At 40.4% G+C, this 27,037-nt stretch overlaps 1 protein-coding gene across 8 annotated transcripts in view; it reads left to right on the top strand.

The window, feature by feature from the left end:
• Positions 1–27,037, top strand: part of osbpl8 (oxysterol binding protein-like 8) — a 61,850-nt gene that overhangs the window by 22,394 nt on the left and 12,419 nt on the right. For 4 of the 8 annotated variants that reach the window (XM_026361733.1, XM_026361735.1, XM_026361731.1 and 1 more), the window contains 5 exons: positions 9,147–9,183; positions 11,016–11,186; positions 25,632–25,705; positions 26,693–26,773; positions 26,924–27,025. In XM_026361733.1, the coding sequence (XP_026217518.1) occupies positions 9,147–9,183; positions 11,016–11,186; positions 25,632–25,705; positions 26,693–26,773; positions 26,924–27,025 (465 nt within the window). Of the gene's footprint in view, positions 1–1,910; positions 2,050–7,764; positions 7,785–9,146; positions 9,184–11,015; positions 11,187–25,631; positions 25,706–26,692; positions 26,774–26,923; positions 27,026–27,037 lie in introns of those variants that run through there. The other 4 variants (XM_026361734.1, XM_026361737.1, XM_026361738.1 and 1 more) reach the window with 4 other exon arrangements.

Below are 27,037 nucleotides of genomic sequence, written 5' to 3'. Positions count from 1 at the left end.
ATTAGGAAACAGTTTGGCCCCAGTTTTGTCTATCAGGACAGAGCATGGCATTTTGTGCACACGTGCAGTGGTGCACAGTCTTTGACTGTCAGATTCAGATTCAGTCTTTTGATGAGCAGAGCCCTTTTGTTGTATTTATTTCATATTCTACCAGCACATACTAGAACCCATATACATGCCATAAACACAGACTCCCTTCTATATAAATTTGCAGCTGGTTATCTCTGACACAGAAAAGGGGGTAAAAAGGTAATACTTTTAATAAAAATTTAGATGCAAGATCATTTCTTGGCCCAGTGCTGTTACTCCCTGGAGTCTGTTATGGTTGTCTGGCAAGCTCACAGAGATGTAAAGATCCCAGGAAATAGTCTGGCACATAATTGATTTCCGACAGCGACAGCCACAGGACAGTAGAGAACCATCACTGACAAATTAAGGCGACTCACATCAAGTTAAGTCACTTATATCTGGGGAAAAAAAGTTACTACATCACTAGTTAGGTAGCTGAAGGGGTCTGAAAAGATGCTAAACCTAGTGACACAGGTAAATTGTCAACACAAGCCGTATGCCTAAACAGATGCTGACTAGTCACCAACACAACAAAACACAGGATAGAGTTTCATGTTTACACGTATGTGTACATTTATTTTATGAAATCATTCAGTCATTTGCAATTATATAATCACACAAGCTGACATTGCAGTTGCAAATTAATTAATCGTGCAACACTAGTGCTGACTGAGCTACCTGGAAATAAGCCTGCTCTTTTTGCAGGCTTAGTTTCAAGGACCTGTTGCCATGACAACGGCTCTAATTAACACCATTCTAATCAGGGTAACTGTCCACGTATAAATAACCAAACACCCGGTAATAGATTGGGTGAGGAGCACAGCTGGCTGCTGTCATGCTGCATCATTTCTGAAAGCAGCTAGTCACTGTTGTACACTGTGCTTTACCATCACCCGGCCTCTTCATCGTAATTGCACAGTACCAACAACTATGTTGTGCCAGCATGTTAAAAAGTAAACAAACCTCAGCTTCCTGTTGCCTGAGGAGACTAAATGTTTCTTGATGAAACTCACCTTTGTGCATGACTTTTGAAGGACGGGATTAGAATCAAATTCAATCCAATGTCTTGGATGAACGATCATCACAGCCACAGCACCGACAAACTCTTCAGCGTGTTTACATCTGCACCCTTTACTGTGACTTTAAACAATCCTCTGTCCTGTGGCTTGTGGAAAAAAGTTAAGCATGTAAATGGAAACAGTAGCACAGGAGAGGGCATTAAAGCCTGCAAAATTGGGCACATTGGCACATTATCGGGTTGCAGGGCTGCTGTGTTGTGCATTTGGCCTCCTCTAGTGTGATTTTCCATGATGTGAGGGCAGATTGGCTCTGTGGCTCTGGTTTATTTGTGCACAACATGAGAAAGAGCCATGTGGTGTACAGTAGCTTGTCTCGAGGGCATACGCACAACTCTGACTTGTGCTTTTCTAGCACACAAGATTTTGAGTTTGTCTTTAAGTTTACAGTAACTGACTACTTTCTAGTTTTTGTGGGTGTTTAGTGTTTTGCTGGTTTATGTCCTAAAGGATTTTTGTTTTACAAATATGCTACAGTTAAAATGCTCGATAAAGGTTTTAAAGAGGAAAAAGTTGATAGAGGAAAGGAACATTTTAGATAGATGGATGACAGAGACCATATAAAAGCAGTGGAAGAGTAAGCTAATGCTGGTGATGTAACAAAATCTACAGAATAGGACACAGAAAACAACCGAGGGCTCGCTGTGAGGAGACAAGAAGAAAAAGAGCAGAAATAAAGAGGAAGGGCCACTCATCAGAGAGAGAGAGACAGACAGAGAGAGGCTCAAATTCTCTTGCATGCTCCTTCTCTCTGCCTTGTCTCCTCCCTTCAATGTTTTGGTGTGTGTGTCTGTGTGTGGGGGAGAGAGATGGGGCTGAGCTCAGTGGCTTGTCATACCACGTTTAGTTTGACTAAGAAGCGGCAGCAGCAAGGAGATCTCCTTCCTCGACTGACTGACACATGGTACGCATTTCCTCTTTTTCTGTGAGTGAACCTTAGCGCTGTCAAAAGTGGCAGTATGGGAAGCAGAGGTGGGCGGATTAGACTGAGTTGAAATGTCTTTCCTGCTATGTGCAGTCGCATGCGAAAATTTTTGTTTGTATTGTATTTCAAACAATTTGTTTTCATGTGGTGTTGCCATAAAAAGTTTGTATTCCAATCTTTAGCCTTGTCTACTGTTCACACTTACGTAGTCTACCGTGTTGTTTCCACTTCAGCTTGTTGTTTGCACAGTATGTTGTCAGTGAATGAAGACACTCACAGCCACACTTTGCTCAAGGGCTCCTTGTGCAACTAACACATCATGCTGCTTAGTACGGTAGAGAGACTTGAATTGTCTCAACAGACCTTCTTGCATGTGTGTAAACAGCGAGGGCTGCTGCAGGCTCCCTGAAAGCACGGATCTGATCGAGTGTAATGAAAGAGAGGGGAGGTCTGTCTCTGGTTGCTTGCAACGGAGGAATGGGCAGCATCAAGTGCATTATAGAAACATGATAGCTCCTTAATGCAAGGCTGTCACGTCCAATTAAGTCCCAATGGGGCTTACAACAAAGGCACACTGAAGCTGCTTTTATTTTTCGATGTTGTAATTGAATATATTAGTGGAAAACTGAACAGCAAAATGATAATCACAATCCTTAATTGCCATCTAATTGTTTGACCGTATGAGTGGCTCATTTCAATTAGTGCAAATTAACCAATTATCTGTTGCTGGAATGCTGTTACTTAACAGCAGTTTTTTAGAAATGTTTTTTCCCCCCACAAAACAGGCTCTGCAGGAGATTTGACTGGACCTCAGGTGTGCAGGCAGCTTGGCTGAAGTGAATGTAGTCACACTGATAGTGCTAGCAGAACCCTGTGTTGATTCATTCTGAACAGCTGCTACAGTCTGGGGACTGACTTGATGCGTCTTACAATGGAACATTGAATGTTGCATTCATGCATTGCATTCATATTGTATTACACACACTGCTGAAATAATGCCTAATAATATCTAAGCAGCATTTTCTGCTGCACTTAGTATGTGAGGCAAATGTTAATGCTGGTATATAAACCAATTACACCGCAATGTGTTTTAAAAGCTCATTATAGATTTGCTTGGATGTTTGTTGCTGGGAATGTAGTGACAACCCACTGATGACTGTTCTGTTGTCATTGATGGTGGGTTCAGACTCCACCATAGTAGCTTGATAACAGCCATACCCTCCAGATATATGGTGTTGGTGCTTAAACTTGGTGTTGGATGCAACAATTGACACTATAATCATATATTGTGTATTGCAACTGTGGAGACGACCAAACACAAAGACTGACATGAGCTGTGATAGGTTAGGTATTAATGTGTAGGCTGTCATATCTCTTGGCTTCAGCAAGAATTTATGACTTTATAATTGTTTAATCTGTTATATCTTATCGGATGAAAACACCATGTAGTGTGGACCTGGCACAAGAGTTACAGAAGCAGTTATAAGTAGCAGTTGCTAGTACGAGATAATAATTGTGCCAATCTCTGATTGGTTTAGTTGTTTTTCCAGTTGTATTGCATGAGGACTGTAAAGACACTGATTTGCTTTTAGAAGTCTGTATGAATATCACAATTCAATACCTTTGAGCTGTGATTCACCAGTGCTTCAGTTTCCTTATTGTTTAGCCAATATCAGATGGTGCCAGGGAGTTTCAAATTTTGGATGTCTTAAGACTGTCGCACCCAATCGTCATATTCAGTCACAACTATTTAAGATTGTGAATATTACTACTACACTTCCAACAAGTTGTCCTTAAGCCCCCCTGCAGCGGTGAAACTGAAACTCAACTCTGTGTGAGGCTCGTGGACCCGCCCAGCTTCCTTGCACCTCCTCCCTGTTTTGAAAACTGATGTACTGAAATGCTACTATCGCAATTCTATCTGCAGTCTGTGGGAGGTCAAGTGTTAAGCAGAAGTCCCCTTCCACTCCCCTCTGCTTCTATCTCATAAAAGATAAAGCATGATTGAGCAAACTACTGTAGATACTAACACATACTAATATGCATCGGTTTTTTTATCTACTCACTTCAGACAGGGTATTATTAGATTTAATGTTAGGGATGGAGAGAGAGGATGAAAACCAAGACTCCACTGGGGTTGCACCAGTTTGCTCTAGTGTAGGAAGTTGCTTGGCTGGGAATTATCTCTTTATGGATTTCCTGTCTTGCCATACAAGGCTTCTAATTTCCTTTCCGTCTTTCTACACCCTTATCTGTAAAAAGAAGTTAAAGGCTCAACATTTACTATTTTTTTCAGGCATTTATTTAATTTACAGCTCTAGAGCAAGTTAAAATCAGCAGGAAAGTGGAGGTGTTGTATCGATCAAGGCTGTTTCTTTCAGACTAACCCTTTTAGACAGTGAAGTTTGGCCTTGTTCACTGTGGACTTGCTCTAACTTTATTGTTCATCTCTCTTGTTCTTCTTCATACCGTACCCACTCTGACTATGTAGGGGTGGAAGTTTGACTTACTGGACATATTCCAAGGTCTCAAAACTCATTGTCAGACCAATATTCACGTCTGTGACGAATTGAACGGGCTGAACAAAAAGTCTTGTCATTAATTGCAACAAAGAGACTATGTAATATATAACGAGATGACACGTTATGCAACTTATTTGCATCATGATACAGCAAATTTATATATATTTCTCTTCCCTAGTTGTGAACATTTCTATGAAATATTATTAAATATGTTTTCTCCATAAAACGAATTGGAATCATGCACATGGAACTGTACATCAGATAAATATGCACATACATACAGCAGACATTAGCTTCAGAAATAACAGAGCTCAGAGTCAGGTTGTGTGAACATGGCTGATTAATCCAGTTTCACAACAGCTGCTGTGATGAACTTCATTATACTGTGTGGTAGGCGGGGGACTTTCTTACTGAAGTGTCTGTTTATTCATTCCCAGGGCTCAACCTCAATAACAACACAAATATACAACGTTTTATGTTGGTCTGTATTTTTAGAAGCTATTGAACTTGAGGGAGGTATTCATGCAGGACATGGTAAAATGTACTTTGTGGCTTTGACACTGAAGATTAAAGATTCATATCACCATGTTGCTTTAGCACAAATAAAATGTTATTAATTGTAAAGAAATGTACTTTTTTATTAAAAGTTATTGATGCACTAATGTAATGACAAATAGTTATAGGGAATTTTAAGGTCTTTTAGCTTATTCTTTTGTTTAATATGTAGAAATTGTGTTTATAGGTTGTGCTTGGTTGCAAGACAAAGTAAAGCTGCACAAACTGACGTGTTTTAGAAAAGCACTTCATCATTGCTCTAGTTGAACGTACTTGCAGAAAGTGCCTAGTTCTGCTCAGTGTGGCTTTAATATAACCTGACAATTAGCAGTGAAGCTGTTCTGGAGGCTGGTGGTGGAACAGCACCTTATTAAAAACACTATGTTTTTTAGGACAGGCTTTTCCTGTCCCCCACCTGCAATTGCATAGCGAGCTATGAAAACACGATTCACACTTTCCTACATGTACATGTAATAAACAAGCTGATAAACTAAACAAACCAGTAAACTGATAACTTTTGCAGCCACACAGTCCCTGGATTTCCAAGAATGTACCGTGTTAGTGTTAGCTAAACAAACACTTAGCAGTAATGACTCCACTGTGCAGGAGCACCTAGAAAGATGTTGCTCTCATTCTGCCTCACTCTGTTTGTCTTTTATTACCATACTCTTTCCTTTAATTTGTTTTACAATCTGTGGTCTTTTTCCATGACAGGTGTATTCATGCCCTACACAACAACATATTCACTGACTGAGCTGGAGGATTTCTTTTTTCTTTCCAGTTATTTGTTGCTTTAATACACAGGACAGTCCATTCAATAGGAGACTGTCATTTAGACTACACCACACCACACAGTGTTTTGCTTCCAAGCTGTATAAATGGCAAAAGGTGCCCTTCAGATATTGATAAAAGGGGTAAAGCTTTTGTTATCTCTGTTTTTTCTGGCTACTAAAAAGAAACTGGGTCAGAAATATGCTGCGAGTGATGTTTAAATATTATGTAATATGTCACGACATTTTATTCTGCGTAAGCACTCTTCATCTTTTCAGGGGCAGACAGAGTGTACTGTGTTTGAGGCAGTGTTTCCTGCAGACGTTTGGAAGCTTTGGGGATGGGGGTTATGTATATACAGTGAACAGCATACCACAGATTGATGCACCGTACATTTTGACTGACTGCAGACAGTGCAGTCAAGCACACAAACTGTGTCTGCAAAGACACAACTACTTTGTGCCGGCTGTGACTCAGGAGGTAGAGTGGGCAAGACGCTGAACCAGCTGGTCGGCAGCTATGCCATAGGTAGCTGTGGGTAGTAAGTAAGGTATAAAAGAACCATATAAGTGAAGATCTTCCATCTGCACAAAACTGATGTATGGTTTTCTCTTTGCATAAAAGAGTTTCATTTTGCATTTCTGCAGCAGGAGACAATTTTCCAAAGAGCTCATGTGGGTATATTCATCATGGTAACATGGCAGTTTCTCATGCAATTAGAGGGCTCAAAGGTCACAGACATTGTACAGTGTTTTCCACCTTTTGGTTGATATTTTCCAGTTTTTGAATCATTTCACAATTGTCTGCACTGTAGATGACAAAGACTTCTTTGCAATCTTAACTTTTGCAGGAGCTGACCAGGTCTTAAACAAATTTTAACAGAAGCAAAACAAGAACAAATGACTATACAATATTATTAAAAATGCACATATTTTATTTTGGAAACATGTTGCAGGTTTACCTCAGGTTGCCCACAAAACCAACTGCTCTCAAAATCAAAAAACAGATGGCTTGGCAACCACCATGACACTCCCTCCGCTTCAAATAGAACTTGAAATATTTTGGTTATAGTTCAGAGCATCTCCTCCACCATCCTGTATGCTGTCTTATCAACACAGCAGGCTGCTGGCTTTGGTTTCGAAAGGCAGATCAAAACACCCACTAACTCTGAGATCAAAATGTCACCTTGCTTTAAAATACAACTTTTTCTGTTTCAGTTCCTGGCGAACAGGTCAGCCACACCGTCCCCTTAAAGTGTTAGTGACATTGGTCTGTTTTCATTTGAACTAAATCCAGGAAAGGTTGTCTGACATGCATGCAGTGATCCACTCTGACACATTAGACTGAGTCACACTGCAGTGTTGCTGCAACAAATAAAAGGTTGAATTACAGGCCTTGAGTTACATATGTATTAGGTTTTGTCTTTCGTAGTGGACAACATTGTTTTGGGATCTAAATATGTGAACAGTCATTGTGAGTCTATTTGCTTTGAGTCACATTATCAGACTTCGCCTTAATCAAACAAAGCAGCTTTGCTCACCATCCTGTATTGCAGCAATATGTCTTACTTTCTGCATTTTCACTTGGTGAAGTCGTTTGTGAGTCTTTCTCTACCAGCAACAGGATTAGACCTCCTCTGCTTGTCAATTTATAGTCCAGAAATCTTTTCAAATGCTAATATAAGCCTGCCACAGTGATCCAACAGTGCTCTGATTACACTGTACCACTCTTCTCAGGCACCCTGTCACTCTATATTGTTTGATCGTCACACTTTGAGAAGATTCATAGTGTCTTTCTTTGTCTCTTCATCAGTTTCCTTCCCACCCCGTGCATTCATTTGCATAATTAACCAGCACCAATCATCAGGTGAGCCTTTTCTAAAGAGCCTGGGTTTACATATCTCTTTGGCAGTTAAGAAATCCGTCTTCACTAACTTGTCATTAGTTCCTCACCTATTGAACCAATGAACAACATAACTGAGGAGAGATGACTTATTTAGGATTTGGGAGTGTGTAAATGGAAATTAGTTAGTTTGAATCCCTGTGCCAACTTGGCAGTCGCACTCCACTGTCTGTGCCCCCGTGACTGTAGGTCAGTGTTTTGCAACCCACAGGGAGTGGCCAAAGTGTAACTGTGCTTACCCACTGCGAGACAATGAGCTGTGCCAAGATTAAATTAGAAAACCACTCTGTTGATGCCGGTCTACAAAGCCTTGTTAATCGACCTCTGACGTTCAGTGACAGCTTCCTAATCCGTTTGCCTTATTGTTGCAACCCGCCATTAGTGCTGTTTATCCTATCAGGGTTCTAACCAATCAGAATGGTGCGATTTTCCCCTTTCCTGATTAACTGAGCCATATCCAATCAGTGGCATTGTTTTCTATGTCTTTCTCTTCACTAAACTGCTCATAGTTGTGTTTCGTCTGGGGGAGGATTAGAGGATTGTGCCTCGTTCCAGGTATGATAGTGACGTCAGTATTCCATGCTATAACCTGCAGCCGGTCGGACTGCCATCATGTGTTAATTGTGAGTTTTCTTAACTGGGCGGTTCCCCGTAGAGAGCCAAATGTCCTCATCAAGGTGCAGAGATTAGGAAAATTCCACATTGTGTTGACATTTTGTGCACCACGGTGAACAACCCTAATTGTAGCCTGTTGACTTTGTTGGTCAGCTGTTAAGTTTGTCTGCCCTCTGTTGTGTACAGGAACAGTTGTAGGGAGTGGTGTCTGGCTTTGTGAATTGGACTTAGGTGACCCTGTAACATGGCAAAAACCTTAAATTAAAAAAACACTTTGTGTGTGCTGTGTGATAATGACTATTCATTCATCTTGTTATCCAGTCCTGTGTCCTCATTTCCCCTGACTGCCTTGATTTGTTGCCAATTTTGTGTCAAGTCCTCCGTTATAATTTTGTTTTAAACTAATGTCTGTTTCTTTCTTTTGTGTTCTGTCTCTTGTCTCCTCTTTTTTTTTTTTCAATATTTGTTGTCGTCGTGTGTGGCTGCGTCCTCTTCTGCTGATGCTGCTGCTGCTGCTGCTGCTGACGCTGCCCACTATCAACCAACCCTGCTGCACACATCCCACCACTGCCAACATCTGGTCAACAACACACGATGGATGCTCATCTTCCCTTCCCCTACTTTAATCAAAACCCACGTACTTTTTCACTCACGCTCTCCACACTTCCTCTTGTACTTTTCTTTTCTGTCCCCACCCTTTTCCCCTGCTAGCACCATGCAGAGTTGAGAGAGCACCATGCCACCTCCGGTAAGCCAATGACCTTTCATAGGAAGGGCTAGGGGCAGTGCACACAGTCAGTAAAAAGCCCTGGCTGGTATTTAGAGGTAGATTAAACATAAGGGTGTGTTTCTTTTAAAAAGCTTATCATAATGTACCCACTTTCCACTATGATTTCACCATGGTATTGTGTACTTTCTCCAGCAGAGGTCCACCCTCATTAAAAATCCATTAACTGCAGTTTGCCATGGAGCATGATTTGCATACAGTCACTTTGACTCTAGGCTGTCTTTGTACTTGCAGTTTTTAGGTTGTGAAGACTATCTGTAGCACAGCTGCCTACTTTTTACCACCTGGGTTTCCAACCTGTAAACTTTACTGTGAGTTAGTGGTGTATTTGTTCCTGTTTGTGCGATTTTTCTTGACCACTGTCCTCTTTGCTAGCGTCACCTGTCTGGTGTCTGTTGGGGAAGTGTGTCAACATGTGGTGTACCCATACCAAGGAGAGCGCACACACTGTAGATACATGCAGCTGCAGTTCACACGCATTCACAACATCTTTTTTTTTTTTTTTTTTTTATGCTGATTTGCACTACACTGTGGAATTCATTTCAGAATATTTTATAGAAGTTAATACAGCATTCATTTCCAAATCTGAATGTAGGGTGAAAATCTGAATGTAGCAGTAGGGTACTTGTGCAGTTGCAAGGGTGTAGTATACATTAAAAGGTTGGATCACACAGACACAGACACACACACACACACACACACACACACACACACACACACACACACACACACACACACACACACACACACACACACACACCAAATGGAGTGATTCAGTTCAATTGATGTCATCTGGTTGCTCATACCACAGAGGTTGTAGTCTTGGTCAACCTGCTTCTCTAGAACTCCTGTAGGTGATATCATTCAAAAGTGAGAACAACTTAGCCAGCGATCAGTGAAAGGGATAACTAAAAGTAGGCTCTCCTCTATCAATGTGTGTTGTGTAAAATATTCCTTTTCATACGCATTTAATTAAAGACATTTGGATGATAACTGCTCGTGTAGATACAGGTGTACTTGAGCTCATGGTGGTAAATTGGACAAAAAAGGTTGAGCATCACAGATCTACAGAAAACCTTGTCTTACATGCATTTATTATAGTATTTACTATATAGTTATTTAATGCAATAAAGAAGATTTCAGTAGTTCTCCTTAACCAGGTTTAAGGTGAGACCCCAAGGAAGCTAGAATATTATGTTAATCTACCTTGACTTGTGTAAACGTGTTAATGCTCTGACTCCGTTTGACTTTCTCACCTTGATAAACCCAAGAAGAGCCATGTGAAAAATAATTCCAAAATCCCCTGTCAGCCTGCTGTTGGTGTTTCACACTCACATATGGTCTGTGTTTGATCTAAAGTGTTATCAGGAACTGCTGCATGACAAAATCAGGGAGTGTCTCTTTAAATAAAGATAAAACTGCTGTTTTAATTTCATAAATATATTTTGGTCCTCTGCCAACCAAACATAGCTCCCATTGCTAAGCGATAACGTTCCCACTTTCTTCATTAGCACCAGGTAAACAAGGTGGACTGATAAGGTTTAAGCACGTATACTGAGATTATCAGCACCTATGAAGCACCTCTATTATAAGACACTGATGAAAACAAATATTATATAAGTTACTAAAATGTGTTATGAAACTGAATGCTGCACCTGTAGCAGCAGATGCTACACGGTAGCCTGGTCTGCAGAGTAGATAATCTGTGATTTGGAGTTAATTCACCATCTTTCTTCCAACCTCTCAACACCTCTCTCCCCGCTATTCTCCCGGCTCCCTCTGTTGGTCCATAGCTGCCATTGTGAGCGGTGATGACACCGTCCTTCTGACCCCAGGCAGGATGAGCCAGCGCCAGGTGAAGGAGCGGGACAAGGAAAAGGACAAGGAGGCCGGCCTCCAAACGCCCAACAGGGAGCACATCACCACCCCTTCAGCCCTTAGCCCGGGCGTCAGCTACAGCCATGGTAAGATAGTCTTACTAAACTTCTGTCATGGTTTTGTAGGTTTTAAAGCTTTAATGGCTTTGAAAACTACTTGTAGAAGATTTCTCATTGTTTAGTCCCTGTTTAAGCCTAATTACCTCAGAAATTCAGAATTTTTTAACATGCACTTCTTTAGAGCCACATTTCTCATCTGTAAGGGTTTCTGTTAAGACGTTGACAGCTCTTGCCTCAACTTCAAGAACTATTTGAGACAGTTTACTATAGTTTTATTAGTATGTTTAATTACATTTGTGTGAGAATGCTCCTAGTTTACTTGCCTGATCCTATTTGCTTGGTTAATTTGCTTTTGTTCCCTGTTCCCGGAAGCTCCACATGGTGTCATGGTGATTACAACATGATGTACATTTCCACAGCACTTGTTAGAAATCATCCTGTTTCATCATTGTGGTTTTCTAGTATTAACTAAATGATTCAAAGCATTTGTACTTTACCTCTTCTGTTAATTGTTGCAGGAAGCGTCAAATTACTCCCTGCAGATGTTTCACATTAAAATGACACTGTCATACAGTAGTAAGAAAAGTCACATTCGCCCTCTTGTAAAAGAAAAGTTAAACTCATAGGTAAAGAAACACAGACTCAGCCATGCTTTGCATGGATGTTGATGGACATTTCATTTTAAAGGTTATTTGAATAGCCCTGGTGATGTTCATGAATATCAATTGGCTGCTATAACAGTTAAAATTTAAAACAACTGGATCAGTGCAGCAACAGCAGCCACGCATGCTAGTGAACACGTGCACAGCACTAAACTCAAATCTGTTCACTGAATGTACAGTGCTCCATATAATGACACTAACTAGACGCTAAAGTGTAAACATACTGTATACTATAAAGAGACTTACTCACTGAATGCACTGCTGAACTCTAAACAGACTTACAAATACCCTGATCCTCTTAACACTTATAATCTTGCTTTCCTTGACCTTGTTTTCTTTGTTTCGTTGATTTAAGCCAACGACAATTAAAAGTGTACTGGTAACATTAGACATTTGAAACCCCAGTGCAGCTGTTGAAATGTTTGGTCTTTACCTCTCCTTGACACTCCCAGTGGAGAAAGAATGACTCATACTCACTTGATTACTTGTTCTCAGTCTGCCTGTCTGCTGATGCACCACCATAAACCTGCAGAATGATCACACTTATATCATCTCTTTTACTGTTGCTTTTGTACTTCTACAAAAGCAACACTGCCTGTCCAAAAATAAAAGTCACCATCTGGATTTAACTAAGCAAATAAGGAGGAGCCTCCAATTGGATAATTACTGCATGGATGATTATTTTTCAGCTGGTAACAAGTTATTTAACCCTATCTGGTGAGTAGCTTCTCATTTAAACATTTTCTTCCCTGATGGCACAGGCATATTCCAAGATGACAATGCCGGGATTCATCAGGTTCAAATAGTGATAGAGTGGTTCAGGGAGCATGACACATCATTTTCACACATTGATTGGCCACCACAGAGTCCAGACCTTAACCCCATTGAGAATCTTTTGGGATGTGCCGGAGAAGAGTTTGTGCAGGGGTCCAATTTTCATATCATCAATACAAGATCTTGGCAAAACATTTATGCAACTCAGGATGGTAATAAATGTTGTGACACTACAGAAACGTATTGAAATGATGCCACGGTGAATGTGTGCTGTAATCAAAGCTAATGACGGTCCAACGAAATATGGGAGACTTTTATTTTGGGACGGGCAGTGTATATTTAGATGTATTTAAATCAGTACATTTCTTGTCACTGCTCAGGACCTTTTTTGGGGATTCCACACCAGGGTTTGAATATAGCTGCTGTGGGTGTGTGTGACCTACACATCAACAGCTTGTGACTCAGCTCATGTACTTTGTGATACATCATAAATACCAAACCAGGTTAGCCACCTGATCCATGAGTCTTGATGTCGCTCTATAATACACTGTTACCATCGACCAAGAGGTTTTTATTAACACTTGTCATGGAGTACTAAAAATATGGATAAAGGAGAACAGAAATCAAAGAGAGCATTAATGTGCAGTGCCTTAGATCACACTCCACACTGCTTTTACATTGTTATGTTACAGTGCCCCCTTGTGGCTTTGACTGGATATAAATGATGAGAGGCATGATTTGTAGCTCTGACTCACAAATACTCAAATGTGAGATTTTACATCTCACTAAAAATATTCTGGGTTAACGTGCTGTTCTGTGTCAAATGCGCAGTAGTAGTAGGAAGTGTCTTCCAGTTTTTTGAAAGCTGTAAGACACTTTCCTACCACAAGAGGTAGTAAGTATAACAGGGAAAATCAGCGACGATCTCTCTTTGTCAACATGCAACATAGACATTGACGTACATACCAGACTGTTTCCTCTGCGATGTACACAATAAGCTGATTTTTAAGATGGGATTTGTGGGTTTGTGTGTGTCTGTGTGACTGCTGTTTTCCAGCTTCCAGATTCTTACCTACATGTGAAATCATCTGTGTGTATTTAGATGCACCAGCAATCACACCTAACTTCATGCATTCGTCATATTAATATAATCAAACACTCGCTCTTGTCCAACCAGCTACTTTGCCTTGCCTTCCAATCACGAGTGGAGCAAGAATCACTTAGAATGAAAGCTTTCTCTGACCCTCATCTCCCTGCAACCCAAAATGTGTATCCATGGCAACTCATTTTACTTCAGCTACGTTTTGGTCTTGCGTCACAGTGATGACTGAGTGTCCTTTCGTCAGTACTTTGTTTTGCTTGTTTTGTTTCATTTGTGGATTTTCTGACAAATCTTAAAATATCAATGGGTTTACAGGCTGCAGTGATGTAGATTGAGCTGTTTATTTCTTATATTTCACAAGGCAATGACAGCTATTTCTGAATCGGAGATGATGATCAAAGGAGGAGAAAATTCACAGCTGAAGTGTGAATGTCTATGTTTATCTGTTCCTAGTTGTTATCAAATGCACATTGTAGTAAACTGATCTCACCAGTGAACAATACATTTAATTTCTAGAGGATGGCTTTCTCAATCTGTTAAAACGTCATTACATTTTATTGTGTTGCTGGAGTGCCTCGCTTTTGACTCACTGACTTCCTAGATTTACAGATTCACTACCCTTTTTTTCTAATGCACACTTTTTTTGAAAATTCTTAAAATCATGCATATACATGACCAAAGGCTGCAGACAATGAACGCAGCAACTCTTTTCGGGTTATTGATCAGACTTTCATGGTGTAGTCGGAGTGTTGTTTGGGTTTTTGAAGTTTATGTAATCTGTCTTTGTTGCATCATCACATACTGTATGCACAGACAAACGTGGGTGTCTACAGACTGCCAAGTAAGTCTTCTTTATGACTCACTGCAAGTAAAAATAAACCCAGTAGGTTATTAGACAAGGCTTCTTCAATCTGCTTTGAAGCTGGTCTCACTTTAAATGCCTTGCTGTGAGTAAAAAGAAAATACTGGTGCTCGAGAGGGAGTATGACGTAGGGTGAGAAAAAGTATGAAGTATATGTAATTGGAAGGGCAATGAGTTGAATGCTGTAGAGGTAGACAGAAAGGCAGTGCAAGAGCGAGAGAGCAGGTGGAGTCAGCGCGGATTTAAGCTCAGCCTCAGGGATTATGCCCTGTCAGACGGGGTTAACAGCATGGTGAGGGCTGGTCTTTTCTGCACCCTCGGCCAGCGCCAATCCAGTGTTCTTTCTTCAACCTACGCTCTCGTCCATGAGTGGCTGAGCCCTGGCAGGCTTGAGTGCTAAGAGAGACATGGCTTGGCAGCTGAGATATGTACCAAAAGTCTGTGGAAGTAAATGAGGACTGAACAATGTGATGGAGAATATGGTTACCACAAGGCCTGTTCGGATAGCTGTAGGCTTGTCTGGATTGACGCGATCTGGATCTGAAGTACGAGTGACTTTAGCATGATTTGGGATAATACACTCCTGTCAGCACTTGACCTTGGGGCACTTTATTAAGTTTTTACCTGGAGGAAAGCAAGGTACGGTATGAAACAGTACTAGCTGACAAGGTAGTGCTTGTTCTTGTTACAGCCAGAACAACGACTTGCATGTAGTGTAGAGGCGTTTCCTGATCTGTGCCGTCTCATGACTTCCTGTATTGTGCTTTCTGTGTGAGGTGGCTCTTATGAGGACAGAAGGAAGATCACACTAACATAAAAGGATCCAAAGTTCTCATGTGGACGGAAAGAAGAAGAAACTGAATTCTATCTTAGTTCCTGATTTTATTTCAGTCAATCTAAGACTATAGAAATACAGCAGAAGTTGCCTGTAGGCTAGTGTTTAAATTGCCTTTTTGCTCCAAGGCTAATCCTTGACTTACAGGATCTCCTTGTAGCCTTTATGTAAGACTAGAGCTGTTTGTCTGCATGTGACCTACTATCTGAATTGTGAGTATCACTTGCACCACATGGGATCAGATGGATTGCTCAGGGGTTAATGTATCATTTGTTTGCATGTGACTCGTAAGACAGTTTCTATGAGCTTTACGGCTCTACCAAGGATTTCATTCAGTATACATTTTATGAATGACTCCAAAGCAAGATTATTATTAATGGGTGTTTCTGTTTCTGTTGTGTTTCCATCAGTGTTTTCATGATGACAAAGTTTTCTTGCTATCAGCTGTATCAAATAGATTATGAGCTCAAAAAAGTTCTGTTTTAAACCTACATGCACAGTATCCAACAGTAGATTTTCTGAGTAGTCCTGGTGAACTGAATGTAAGAATCATTAAACATTGGCCACATGCATATGACAGGAGTGCTTTTAAGAACGGGGTGAATGAAATTGGAACAGTTGTTGTTAGAGTTATTAAAACATTTTATTCCTTACATACATTTGTCCGACATGCTGCAGGCAAACCATTTAAAGGAAGGCAAAAAGCAGGAACGAATGACAGCAGGCTAAATTCTTACATTAGGCTAAAGCCTACTGTATTTGTTCAGTTAGTGAACAAATTACTCATTAGCAAGACTCAGTCCTAACTTTACTAAAAATAACTTGAAAAATGACCCAGATGGTGACTATTCTTAGCCTTGTCTTCTTTTTCTTCTTCTCTTGGAAAAGACATGGACTTTTGCAAGCAGGTTAATTAGGTCTGGGATCCGAATAATGCATTCAGAACATCCTAATTACCTGTGTTAATTAAATCATCTTTGAGTCAAGCAGACAAATGCACAGAGGTAACAGTGTTAGATTGATCACTTTGTGACATTCTTTGCTTGTTTACCTCACGTGGGTCAAATATGTCCGTTGACACTAAGTTAGCAACATATGACATGATGCCAGCAGAATGCAGTAATTTTCAAGGGGCTAAAATAGAGCAGGTCACATGAAGGAAAGCTAAAGTTCCAGAGGTCTGTGGAAGGATCAACAACAGACAATGTGTCTCACAGATTGGGTTTCAAAGATAAGGCTCTGTGCCAAGCCCATTCATTTCTGCACAGATACAGTGACCACTGTTGTCCTTGCACAATCCTTTTCAAGGCACACTACCTTGTCACTTGGTACCATATGAACCATCCTAATGAGCTTGATTGTCTGTCCTGCCTTCAGCACGACTGGACAAGTTTAAATTTTTCAAAATTAGAAACCACTAAAATCTAAAATAAATAAGTAAATAAAATAAATAAAAAATCCTCTTAGCTGCATTTATCCCTGAAAATACAGCTGCATTGTCACCATCCAATTCATTTCCAAGAAAATGTGTCACCAGTGTCTGTGAACAAAGATATTTATAGTTAGCATGAACTGCTTGGTCATAGACAGTACTTCACCTGTAACCACCACACTGAGGCCTTTTTAATCACACACTGAATTTGAATACTGGCTCTCTGGCTGTAAAAGGTGAATACAGATACTGCAAAATGAAGATGTTGGATTACATTTACATTTTAATTTAGGTGTCTGCAAGTGGTTGAAAGTACTATAACTGCTTTTCTTGGATTTCGCCTGGGGAATATGGTAGGATCATGTGAGCACTGGTGTGATTAAGGGCTTCCTTCTGACCTCTGTAGAGCTAATGTTTTGTGATTGGACGTGCTTGTATGTTTTTGTAGTGCAATGAACTATGTCTGCATAGACACAATTCGCAAGCTGTAGGAAATACATGATGCGCAGATAGGTGTTTAAAGGGACATTTCACTGCTGTAAAAAGGGATATCAATAAATTCTAGTGATCTTAATAGGCCGTTAACGTTGGAGAAATTACTGTTGCTCTGAGCCTATATTTAGGCTATGTATTATGTACAGTCATTGTCCTGTCCATTTGCAGAAATGTATGCCTTTATATTAAAATCTGATGTGAACTCATCTAAAATTAAATTTTCAGCAGAATTCTGAATCAGCTGTCAAAGCAACAAACAATGTTGGGGCAGTGTGATTAACCTGGCTGTGGTGAGGTTTATAGAAGCTAAATAGCTAGTAGTAGTTGTATCATCAGCAGTATATTGCTGGTCAGTTGGGTTTGGATCCAGATTCAAGTTAATAACAACTGGTTAAAACTGAATGACTGACTGAAATAAGCTGCTATTTTTGATGTTAAGAATGACTTGACTATAAGTATATAGGTTGGAATAGGTTGTAAATGACTTTGTTGGAAGCTAAATTTAAATAAATAGGATAAGAGTTGAGATTAATATACTGTATGAATTATTAAGAAGACAGAGTAGAAATAGACACAATATTTATTTTTCCATCATCCTCTGGTGTCAGAGGAGTGAATGGTGAAGCACAGTTCAGCTGGAGTAATATTTAGAAAATATTAACAAGTATCATAGACATCATAGACGTCATCGACATGTCACCCCCGTAACTAATCCATTGCAACAATGTTGAAAAGCAGTGAAGTGTCCCTTTGAATCTATTATAATGAATTTAGTGGGAGATTGAGCTGAGGAGAAAGATGAGATGTGGAGCATAAGGGCTATTTTCAAGCTAAAATGCAGCTCTTCTACCCATCTGGAGTAGAGGGAGTAGGAGGGGCTCAGCTTATTCGTTATTAAGTACTTACAGGCTGCTGCTTTCATACACATTCACAGAGCAGGGAGAGAGAGAGAGAGAAAGAGTGTGTGTGAGGGAGGAAGGGAGCAGTCAGCTGAAGGAAGCGTAGAGGAGAGCAGCATACTGCTCTAGTTCAGTGCCTGGACGCTCAGCTACTCTGTGTGTATGTTGGTTGGTTTATTCACTCGTGCACTAGCTGCGTGGGAAGGATCAGACAATTTCCAAGCCCCAGTCGACCTTCTACCCTCCCTACCAAGGGAGCTCCCGCCAGCCCTATGATGAAAGAGGAGGGTCTACTGAGCCGCCGGCGTTTCTCCACATGCGGCGGAACAGCATCTCTTCGACCGCCACATCCAGATGGACGCAAACTCATCCGCAATGCCTCCTTTGGAGGGTACAACGAGCTGTCACCCATGTCGTTGCCAGGTGGGTGTATGATGGTGTGGAGGCAGCCACACTGGGAAGTGTTGCTGTCCTGTAGACAAGTATCTCTGTAGTAGTGGCTTTAGGAAGTGCCTTCACTTTTCAAGTGTTTGGAGTGATGAAGTATGTGGTATAGTTCTCCACAGTTAATCAGATGCACTGTTGATTGTCAGTAGCTAGCATTAGATTCCTCTGTCAAACTGAAAAATAATTAGGGATCGTGGTCAGTATTATGCTGTCTGGACTCATTTGATTTGGAGATTCTCAGTCTTGAGTTTCAGAGAAATGGCTTCAGTCCGGGGTTGGGTGCAGTTTACCAGTTTAGCTTACTGATTTGATGCATTAAACCTTTGTGCATTCTTAGACATTCAGTGAAAAGGCCAGGGTACAAACCAGTGCAAATGATGTTGTCTTCCTTTACCGCATCTCAAGGCAACTCAGACGGCCAGACGTGAGGTCAGGGTAACCTGCCATTTTCATATGAGGATAATGGTGCAGAGGGTGCCTTGGTTCTTCTTCTTGTTTAGTTGTGCAAAAAATGAAATTCAAGCTTGATAGACATTTTTACAGGTGTTCTCTTCATCTCCACATGCCTGGAAAATCACTGTGTGAAATGGATGTTGTTGTCTCATTGTCAGTTATAGAAAGTAAAAAAGGTGGAAAAAGCTTTGTCTCCTAAAAGACAGACATTTCTACTACCTGTTTGACAACGTTCCCCATGCCGACAGTTCGCAGAGATCACAGGCAAAGAAGTGTAGCAGTGTTCCAGCAAAGGATGTGAAAAAGAAGACTGTACCGCAGCACACTTATTTCTTTTAAGAAATTTACTTGGCCATGGCTATGAGATGTTTGTCAGAGACTCTCTCCTCTCTCCCCACAATATGAGAACAGGTAGCCATTTATGGATGTTGGTGCAAACTGTTTGATGAATGAGGCAGGGCTCAGCTGGTTTGGTGTTACACAGGTTCCAATGATACCTCTGTGAGAGTGCAGTGGTAATCCTTGTTTTTAAAAGTACTCTTAATCCCACAGAATACCTAGGATTAAATCAGTTTAGTGTTCATTTGTAAGATTGCTGCATCTGCAATCTGTCCCTTGTTTGTCCTGATGAAAAGGACACTGACCTGGAAGCAGACAGCTGGCAGCCACTAGAGCTTTAAGTGCATGGATGTTTCCTGTTTCACCTTTGCAGATGTCTGTTTTTATCCTTTATTCGTTCAGGAAAGGCTGACACATTTTTTCACTTTCATGCAGTAACAGAGACTTGCCGCTGTACACTTATGTCACATCAAGTGCTTTGCTCAAGGGCATCTCCGCAGCAGTTTTGGGATGAACAGTGTGGTTATCGTTGTCTTTCTTTACTTGGACCTCTCCATGTCTGTGGATTCAGGCTGGTGACCTTTTGGCCACAATGCCCCTTCTTCTTTTGACCACCTGCTTTAGCTTAACAAATATCTGTCTGAGTCATAGTGGTTTTCTCTTGTCAGCTCGCAGTCTTAGATCCTGTGATCCCTATTTTAGACACTCTGCCCTTAACTGCGCTGACATTACAGCTAGACTTTCTGTCTCTTGAACCCTCTCTGACTTTCTGTGTCTATCTGCTTGTTTTACACCCACATATCCTCCACAGTGGAGTCTGCTGTAATGATTGTGTCTACTCTAGTGTAGCTTTAACATATGCAACATTTGTACTCTTTGAAGCTCTCATAGAAAACAGCTCATGCATGGTTGATGACTCAGTTCTTGTTGTTGCCTCCAACCTGTGTAAAAATTCTGCCTTGTGTTTACGCTTGCCAGTTGAATAATAGTCTCTAGCCATTTAATTTCCTGTTGTGATTGGTGCTGGGTATCTTTTTAAAATCTTTAATTACTAGCACAGATGTAAGGTGTATGATCAGTTTCTGTACCATTGTCCAAACTTCTTTCACCACCTTTGAGAAATATAGTGTAGTTTTCTATTAAACTCACCAGAGATAAAAATTATTACCTGTTAGGAAAAACTCTTGAAATAAACTGATGAGATTCAATAAAGCAGTAGTTTATTTTCTCTTGCTGAAGGGAGCATGCACTCCTCAGCACAGCAGCAAACTCAAAGTATCTAACACAGACAGTCTTTTTATGAATTTCAGATAGGATGAAGATGTTTTTCTGTTTGTAACTAAAGACGTAACAAATGACAGTTGTAACATTGCAGTTGGTTCCCGTCTCAAGGTGAATTCCACGCCGTCCTATCTGACTCTCTAAGATAAAAGTCTGGTGCACCATCTCACAAGTACTAAGGCAAGAGTCACTCAAGTGCTGTACTATTTTTCTAACAGTACATCTCCACGTTTGCAGCAACATTTAAACAGGTGGTCCATGTCAAAGTACAAATGTTAAATTCATCAGATCAGGTCACTTTCTTCTTTGCTCAGTGGCCCAGTTCTGACCCTCATGTGCACATTGCAGGTGCTTTTGGTACAACAAGGGTCGGCCACTCTATCTGAGGCTATGCCTACACGGCAAACTGTGGTGCATTGTGTGTTCTGACAGGTGTCGATCATCACCAGCATTAGATTTTTAGCAGTTTGTGCGACAGTGGCTCTTTTGTGGGACTGTACCAGATGGACTACCCTTCTCATCAGTGAGTCCATAACCTTGATGGTTAACTGATTGTCCTTCCTTGGTCGACGTTTGATAGCTACTAAACTCCACAAGGTGCTTTGGAGATGGTCTGACACCTTCATCAAGCTGTCACAATGTGGGCTTTGACAAAGTCAAACCTGCTAGCTGGATGTTGCATGAGTGGGTTTTCATTTGGGTATTCTGTTTGCATGTGCATTGGCTTTTCATATGTAAAATTACAGCCTAATATCTACCATTAAGTGAGAGAATATTCCCATTTATCTAATCTATGCACTTTCATCTATTTTATTTACTGTTGTTTGCTAGGTTGTCCCAGGTTTATTGCAAGGGAAATTAATTTGGAGGTTAAAATGGGGCCTTAATAAGAGCTAATAAGAGAGTGGAATAAACCACACTCTATGTGGTAACTCAGGGTTCGTCGTGAGGTCAGCTTGACTTGGCATACTACATGTTGAAACATTCAGTGGAGTTTCAGACCATAAAGATAAGATGGGTTTTTAATTACTAAGAGGAAGGGGTGCACTGCTGTAGTAAAGAAGAGAAGTGGGTTGTAGGTTTACTATAAAAAAATAAAAGTGAGTGTATCTTTGCCTTTGTTACCACTACATTTACATTGACATCAAAAAATTAGCACCAGTTTTTTTGCTATTGATTTATAGTACGAATTTTATTTTCCTACTGTAGCAAAAACTCTTTTGCCTTTTGCTTCCTAAAATGTATTTAATCTGTGAGTAACTGGGTGGACAGCTATTACCTCTGTTTATTGTTTCCAGGTCACCAGTTGCCATGGCAGCGTTATTCCTACCCATAGTGATGTTTGCTGAAAAATGTAGCAGCACCTTTAAAACTGTTTTATAGCCTAGTTAAAGTGAGAAAGTTTGAAGGTTTCAGACAGTCAGTGTTTAAACTGCATTTTCTTTAGCATAAATAACAATAGACAGGCATGAGAAAGAGGGAATATTACCTCTTTTTTTTTTTTCTCTGTTATTGTCTGACGCATATTGATTTAATGCTTCTGGTGATGTAGACTGTTCCCATTCCGTGAGACACAGCATTAATGTGGAAAGACATTAACTGTTGCAGAGTGCAGCTCTTCCTCTGTCTGTGTTTTCCTCTTTACTGCTCCATCTCTCTCCTGTCTATGATCTTTGATGCAGAGTGAGATCACTGCAGCTCCTATTTTTACAGGCAAATGCCCTAATCAGTCTGCAGTGGGGCGTGACTCTCCTACTACTTAAGCCTTACATTCTCAAAAACAACACAAAACACAAAGCAAAGTTTAGACCTGCTTAGCTAGACACCGAATGTCCAAAGATAGTATGAATGGAATTCTTCAGTGAGAGGAAAACATGTATTATCAAAGACATTTTCTTAAAAAGCAACAAACTAAAACAGTTTCCTAGTGCATAACTAGTCATTTCCAAAGATGAGCTGTTAAAAGAATTCATTGTACAGCTTTTAACACTACAACAGTTGTGTGGCAAAGCTCTAAGTACTTTTGGAGCATGCCAAGTATTCCTAGTGGTCATTATGAGTGTTAGAAAGATGCCAAAAGATGAGACGTGTTGGATTAAAGGTTAGTTTTTAATACTGAGGTTGCCAAAATAAACAGCAGAGAACATGTATGAGGTAAAGCTCAGCTCCTTAATGATCTGACTAACAGTAGATGTAACAAAGTATTCTTGTTAAGAAGCCATTAAAAATAGTCTTTGTCTCTTGGGCAACAAGAGACACCCACCTCTCATCTATACCAGCTCAAATAATAAAGCAGAGGGGGATCGAAGCATCCCTGAAGTCTCTGTCTGGGTGACTTTAAATCGCCCCAGTGGCATCTGTCAGAAGTCTCCATCATATTTGTGACAGGAAACCGTCAAAGCAAAAGAAATCTTTGCCAGCTGATCTTTGCAGCCCCAAATCTTTCCCCTGAAACTTGCCTCTTTGAAGGCTTTTAAACTGAGGCGCAACTAAGTTATTTTTAGAATCCTGCTCAATTGTTTGGTTGGTAAAATTACCAGAAAACATGGACGAGCTTCCATCACAGTGTTCTACTACAGTCGCGTTTTGTCAAAAAAACAAATGTAACATTTTACTACAGCAAACTGTGGTGCTCTATGTGATCTGACACATTTCGATCATAGTCTGCATGCTGTTCACCACAACATTAAGACTACCGGTTGAATTAATTGCTGCTGCTGACCCTCATATTTGAAATGATCAGGGACATATTATGCATATAGCAGCATACTTATTGTTGTTTGCTGCTTTCATAGTGCATATGAAATATATTCACATTGGTCTCACATCTGTGTGAAATAGACTGTGCCAAAGCGCTCTCTTCATCTTATCTGCCGTTTCACACAATCTGCCCTGCTTGGCTATTGTGCTTAGTGGAAAAGCTTTTCAAGGCTGTCTGTAGCCCATTTCTAAGCCTAACCCTGTAGCATAATCCACAAATGTCCTAAAAGTTAATGTACAATGATTAGGATTACACATGAAAGATTCCACATAACCTGGGGGTTATTATTATTATTTTAGAAGTCAAGAGTTTTATACTAAGAAGGCTATTGTTTTAAAAATGGGGCATATGTTGATAAAAGTGGAATTATAGTAATATCATAATAACTGATGGCTTAATAGTGACATAAGTCATAATTAGATAGCCGCAATAACAACTGGTGGATATTACTGTGGTTACTTGATTGGAACTAATTTAAACTAACACTGTGTAGCTGTGATCAGTGGTTCAAGACTGCAGTTCGTAGTTTACCTTTTAATTTCATGTGTACAGGTTTGGCTTTGATAAAACAAAGAAAAGATGTTTTAATTGCAGTTGATTCATGCTTATACTACAGTAAGTAGGCTTTTATAGAAGCATTGCTGACCAAATAAAGCAGGCTGACATAGAAATGATTTGATACATCATAGAAGATATTTATGCACAAAATCACTTGTAGAATAAACTTGTAAACTTATAAACAACAACAAAAGAAAGAAGAATACATTTAAAATAGTGGCTGTTGTTGCCACAACCATAGACACAGTGTTTAAAGCAAATGGCTGGTCAAAGAGGAAGTGTTTCTGTGCAAGATGATAAATATTACATTTGGCAATGAAGTTCAACAGTGTCAAAATACCAGTGTCCTGTGGATAGGAAGCGGATGCCATGAAATATTTACAGCCTCTCTGTCATCACTAGACCACCAGTGTCACCAACTGCCAGGATCTGAGTGGGGAATCCGTTGCTGGGGTTAGACCAACTGCTTAGGAACTGACTCACAAATAAAAAAAACATTTATTAAAGTTCACAGACTACAATGTGGACACCGTCCTCAGCAAACTATTAATTAAAGCAGACAGCTTATCTACCTTCAGAACTGCGATTAGGGACTTGCAGCAGTCGCTAGCTTGTTGCCATTTAGATCTTGTGGCTTGCTTCCAGTTGCTTTGAAGGACAGAAGGCTCCTGTGACTGACATTAAGTAATGGGTTTCCAGCTGTCAAACACATTTGATTTCATTGAAAGTCTATCTTCATTGAGGATTTTCTGTTTATTCACCAGGGAAATGTAACAAATATCTTAACAAACATTACAAGCTGGCATTTCTGCTGCATGACTTCGTATCAGTTAACTGAATTGCTAATGCTGATGGACAGTCATTTGTTATGTTGAATGACTGTCTATCCATCATCCAAAACCGCTTTTCCCATTGAGGGTTGCAGAGGGGTGCTCGAGCCAATCCCAGCTGTCACTGGGTGAGAAGCAGACAGGGCTGACATACAGAGACAGAGAAAAAAAAAAATCATACTCACACCTATGAGTAATTTAGAGTCACAAATTAACTTAACTGCATGTCTTTGGATTTTTTACCTTCACCATCACTCTTTTAGTTTATTTATTTATAGAAATGGTGGAAAAGCCTAGGAGTAACCACGTTTCTGTTGATTGAATGATTATTTAACCAGTGTTATCAGCGCTACACCACCACCACCAATTCCAAACAGATCTTTTTCACATTTTCAATGTGACAGACTCAAGATGTTTCTTGGTTTACCTTGGTTCTCGCTTCATTCTTTATACGTAGGATCAGCTATCAGCTGTATCAGCTGATTCATTCACTACAACACTTCTGCCTTGACTCAGACAGAAATTCTGGCAAAAGCTGAAGCTAGGATAGGAAGATACAAACACACTGCTGTTTCTGTAAGGTTGCTAAGCCTGTATCAAGAAGTCCTTTTTTATTTCAGTGGGCACAGCGATCACATGAGCTAGAGTCCACAGGCACTTGATTGTGAATGTGAATGAGATCGGTTTCCAGGGACACTGGTAAACTCAGTATGTTCCAATGCTGTTGTGCTCTTTGTTACAGGTTTCGAGAGAGGGAAGGAGGACCTCCTGCCTCTGCCTTTGAAAGAGGACTCACATTCCATATCCAAGAGCAAGGTAAGAAAAATCTGTCCACTGAGTTGATTACTTGCTTATTGCGATGTGGTGGATGTGAATTATTCCATGCTTTGGTTTGCACGTTGTAATGAGACCAGAGAATATGGGAATATTACACATCTTCCTTCCTTTTGCAAGTCTCCCCTCAGACAACAAAATAGCCTACACTGAGATGACTCACGCATCTTATACTCTGCACACATGAAATATTTATCAGCTAAAACTCAAACTCAGTCTTTCTTTCAAGGGAGCTCTGCATGGAGGAGGCTCTAGTTCACATTAAATATGTTTGTCAGTGCAAACGTGGGTGTCTGAGTCTCTCTGTCTCTGAGTCACAACAGAGACGCTTGCATCAGACAGAATTTCTATTAAATCTGGGTTATGATTTGGAAGTAGACATGGACATACTGTATGACAGGATAACCATTTCAGAGAGACGCCTTCAAAAAGATCTGGATCAGATTTTAATGAATATAGAAATGTTTGGAAGCAGAACGGAGCCTCGTGCGTTTCCATAGAGGTCAGTTCAGTTTCAAACAAAGCTCACTCCCTAAACTGAATAGAGGATTGCAGCTTCAGTGCTTGTTATCATGTACCTTCAGCCTTTGTCCAGCCCTGCCTGTGGGTGTTTACGGATTGACTCTCAGCTTTAAACCGGTCCAATTGGCTTGTCAAGGAAGTTGGCAAAAACACACCTTCACTGGTATTTATAGACTTCATTCCACTAACTAAGCTAAGTTTGGGCTACTGTGAAGGCAAGCAAGCTTGAGAGGAAAAAGAAAGCATGCATGTTAAAACCAGATTCACAGAGAAAAGCTTCAGTTATCATTTTTAGACATGAGGCCTGAGGAGTTTTCTGGCTGATAAACAAATAATCTGTAATATCTGAATCTGTTAAATTGAGAGAAACAACAGCTGATGATGTCAACAGACATTTATCAGTTCTTGCAGTTTAACTCTTACTGTTTTTCCCTTGTGTATTCACAGTCAGAAACAAAGTTGTACAATGGCTCAGACAAGGATGTTTCGGCATCTGGAGGAAAGCTCACTAAGAAAGAGTCCCTCAAGGTAAGCAAGCTTAAAGCAGCTTGAGCCTTGCATATCTGGACACTAATTCTAAAGACAGGCATCACAAGTCTTAAAATACCCTTATATGGAGAAGTTATTTTATCAGAGAGAATCAAGAGAGTGATTCTATTCTGTCTCTGCTCCCTGTAGGTGCAGAAGAAGAACTACAGGGAGGAAAAGAAGAGGGCAACAAAGGAGCTGCTCAGCACCATCACTGATCCCTCTGTCATTGTCATGGCCGACTGGCTAAAGGTGAACCACATT

The sequence above is a fragment of the Anabas testudineus genome, chromosome 23 (genome assembly GCF_900324465.2).
Source record: "Anabas testudineus chromosome 23, fAnaTes1.2, whole genome shotgun sequence".
NCBI lineage: Eukaryota > Metazoa > Chordata > Actinopteri > Anabantiformes > Anabantidae > Anabas > Anabas testudineus.
This window is presented reverse-complemented; position numbering and strand designations above follow the sequence as displayed.